Source organism: Dendroctonus ponderosae, unplaced genomic scaffold (assembly GCF_020466585.1).
Source record: "Dendroctonus ponderosae isolate FM_Combo_2020 unplaced genomic scaffold, Dpon_F_20191213v2 Dpon_F_20191213_7, whole genome shotgun sequence".
NCBI classification, from domain to species: Eukaryota; Metazoa; Arthropoda; class Insecta; order Coleoptera; family Curculionidae; genus Dendroctonus; species Dendroctonus ponderosae.
The window spans coordinates 6,488,661-6,492,233 of NW_026018916.1; the positions used below are offsets into that span (position 1 = coordinate 6,488,661).

The following is a 3,573-nucleotide window of genomic DNA, read 5'->3' on the forward strand; positions in this document are numbered from 1 at the left end:
AAATTCTGTCTTTTTTAAAGACAAGAATTTTTTGAGGCGAAATACCCAAAAAGAAGTTTGTAAAATAAAAAAAAATTAAAGAAAATTAGGTTTGTTGATATAACATATACCAAATGACAATCCAATTTGAGTAGGTGCTTGCTCGTTACATGTTTATGTATTCGCGTCCCTATACAAATTTGTGCTCTTACTTATAAATAAACTGCTGTAAAAAAACTTTACATTTTATTACATCGCGAGAGCGTTGCGGTTTAATCCCGCCCGCGGCTTTAATTTTTTCGAACTCATGTGCAACCAAAAAATATTTAAGGTTTACATGAATACTAATAATGTAATTGTAAGTTGGACATCCTTTATTGTCATAAAATATCAATACAGTCAATAACAAAAAATATTCCTTCTTGCTGCAGCGTATCAACATGACTATGACTGTCTTGAAAGTAAGAATGTTTCCAGAACAACATCTTGCTTGCAATAACTTCCAATAAGAGATGAACTATACACTTGTTAGGCATTATTTGCAATTATTGCAAATTCGGCAAACAATGTTGATTCTTTACTGACAATGTTGAATGTTTCTTATCATCAAAGTTTCAAAAAACTGGCAAATAGCAGCTTTAAATTAGTCAATAAAATACTCGTTATGTGTTCTATCTTCCCAGAAGACTTAAAACGACGTTTCGAAAACAATTGGTTTCCCATTCTCATCAAATTGTCTTGGTTTAAGAACTAGTTCCTTTTCCCCGACACTATCGTTCATCAGACATTCCTCACTAGGACTGTTACCGTTTAATATATACAGCATAGAATTTGAAAACTGTTGATCAGATTCTACGTGTGTGTCACAATGATCTTTTAAATAAATTGATTCATTTTTAGGCCCTTCAGTGTACGATTGAAAATCATCTGAACGGCTTGAAAAACTGGAATCAGTAGGACTGTCAAAAGCGACAATATCCCGACTGTTCAAGTAGTGTTTAAAGTTTGTACTCAGCGATTTCGGGCTATCGGTTTTATTTGGTTTGAATTTTTCCTGGGAAGTAATGTTGTCATTTTTCAAAACGCCATCACTTTTTGATTTGAAAAGTCGTCCGCCTCCTGATCTAATTTCATCATTATTCGATTGCGGAGTACTTAGTGTGTTTTCTTTTAACATTTTACTTTCCAATGGTTCATAGACGGGTCGACTAATTGTCTCTTCTTGTAAATGTGGTAATGTAGGGCTTGATTTGGCGAGGTTGTTTATGTTGGTGCCAGATACCAAAAGAACGGGTTTTCTACTGCGAGGGGTCATCATGGTTTCCTAATTAACAAGTCATAATTAATTTTGCATGAAAGGAAGCAAGAACATAAAATGAAAAATATTTCACGACATAGAACGACAAAGCAATTAAAGTAGGAAAATTAACACACAAATGCAGTTTTAGCAGCAAGCAAATAAAACTGAAAATCACAACACGATGAAACAAATGTAAGAATATTTCATTGGCTTACCTGCATAGCTCTCGACATTCTTTGTGCAGACCTAGTAATGGGCGACATGCTCTTTCTACTATGCTCATCTGGAGTGAAAACATCACTTGCTCGACTTAGGAGACAAGCTGGAGTACTAGTCAAATAATTCCCGGGAAGTCCCGGCATTCCTATTTGTGAAGTTTTCAATAGAGCGTTTTGCTATACAGAGTGGTTCCTAATGAATATGTCATAGTCTAACTGAATATTCTAGATACGATTAGTCAAATATTGCTCGGGTATGGTAATACAGGACGTTGTTATTGCTTGATTGCTATTAAGGTAAAAGTATCCGATGAAAAAAGCCGTGTGTTATGGATAAACCAGCCCGTTTTCAGTCAATCATTTAAAGGTTGAACCTTTTTTTAGTGCGGATTGCAGAAAATCCATAAATAAACTTTACGCTTCCCACTCGCCACAGGGGTAATAAAAACTGCAACACTAAAAATCTTTATAATGAAAAGCCGCATCCACATCACTTTACCTTTGTTAAGAATCACAATTATTTAACWRMASRTTYAWTTACTTTTCTCGTCYAKTKACACAAAGWCARAKTTAGTWTACAGGACTMGTCAAAARGYCAYWKYWACRCRATGTKRYSTTTWTWAWTRGAACWAYCACRTTTWTTCTWCAGTTTTTTTTYTMKTYTATTTTAYWCAAWRAWWRAWTTRSTMTMCAGGATCTAAACCAAAATCGTGTMAAAMAKTCATTATCWRCAWCKYWAWSTTAMCTGTTTTGTAATWGGCTAAATTATTAAAYCAMRTWWWWWCTTCACTGTCATWWTTTTATTTTAWKYTACCCTGAATGCTTCAAAGTAAYWGAAACAAATACTTTAGCAACAACCACAACACTTTTATATAAACGTTTTTTTTCCAGTCGCTATTTCTGTACGMTTTACGAGGGCGGTCTCGCTTGGCTGACTCACCCTGTACTTCCAAATTKATTAGAAMATTTTTTTCACCGGCTTCAATACTGTCAAGATGTAAACGGCGCACACTTTGATCCCGTTTTAAAATAAAATTTCAAATTACTCCTTGGAATCAACCAAATTATCTTTTTTATAACTTTGTCTATTTTGCTTTCACCATTCCTGTTTGTGCCAAACTCGATGTCTTTAAAACGGTTTAATTTAAGTATGCAATGTGTCAAACGAATTTTGTTTAAAATGTCGAGTATTTAATTATTGTCTTTGCCGGTTAAGAAAAAGGAACTTCAATTTGCAGTAGCTTTATGACTGATCATGTATAAAAAATGTTTCTTTATGTCAAAAACTGGAGAGAACCTCTCAATTGTTGGTGTAATAATTTTGTTGGCTCTCTTAGCTTGGGAACTAATCCACCGTTTTCATGCATAAACGCGACCCTGTATAATTAGTTTCAACATAATAGCATACACGAGTAAAAAACAGATTAGAAAATTCTCGATTCCAGTAGGAAAAAAACTACTTAAAAAATTAAATGAAATAGTTTTTCACTCTTAACTCTTAGTGCCGGTGCACACGAGCGTTTTTTAACGGTGCGGTGACGCATATTTTTACGATAGATTTATTTCGACACAACGCAATTTTAGTGTAAGAATGGAGGTCGATTATGAACAACGGGTTTTGTTTGCGTTTTACGTATACAAATTTTACATTTACAAAAAGTCAAGAAATTATTCGGTTCATCCTATGTGAGTGCTCGTGCATTAAAAGGAGCATTTGCTCGCGATTTTGGGCATCTCAGGAACGACGAAGAAAAGCTTTTTAATTGCTTCCGTATGAGTCCCAAATCGTTTGATGAATTACACCTGAAACTCTTCAATTAACAATTCCAAATCGTAGTCAACCTCCGTAATTTTTAACGTTTTAACGTCGACGTTGCCGCCCGTGTGAACCGGCACATATAAGCTAATACACGGGCAGATTATCCGTACAGTTCAGATACGTAGAGATTTTTCGACAGATCCAGATCGGACGGATTAAATCTTTTCCTGTCCACTAATTAACATACCAAGCGCGAGTGCCGATTCTTCCAGTGGGATTGGAGGTATCAAATCCGTCCGTTAGTGGAGTGAAATCTT

At 34.9% G+C, this 3,573-nt stretch overlaps 1 protein-coding gene across 1 annotated transcript in view; it reads right to left on the reverse strand.

Moving 5' to 3' along the window:
* Nucleotides 1–332: 332 nt before the first annotated feature.
* Nucleotides 333–3,573, reverse strand: part of LOC109543084 (rho GTPase-activating protein 19) — a 7,899-nt gene continuing 4,658 nt past the window's right edge. The window contains exons 8-9 of the mRNA XM_019912609.2: nucleotides 1,495–1,643; nucleotides 333–1,303 (exon numbers count right to left, since the gene is read on the reverse strand). Coding sequence (XP_019768168.2) covers nucleotides 668–1,303; nucleotides 1,495–1,643 — 785 coding nt within the window. The 3' untranslated portion in view covers nucleotides 333–667. The remainder of the gene's footprint in view (nucleotides 1,304–1,494; nucleotides 1,644–3,573) is intronic.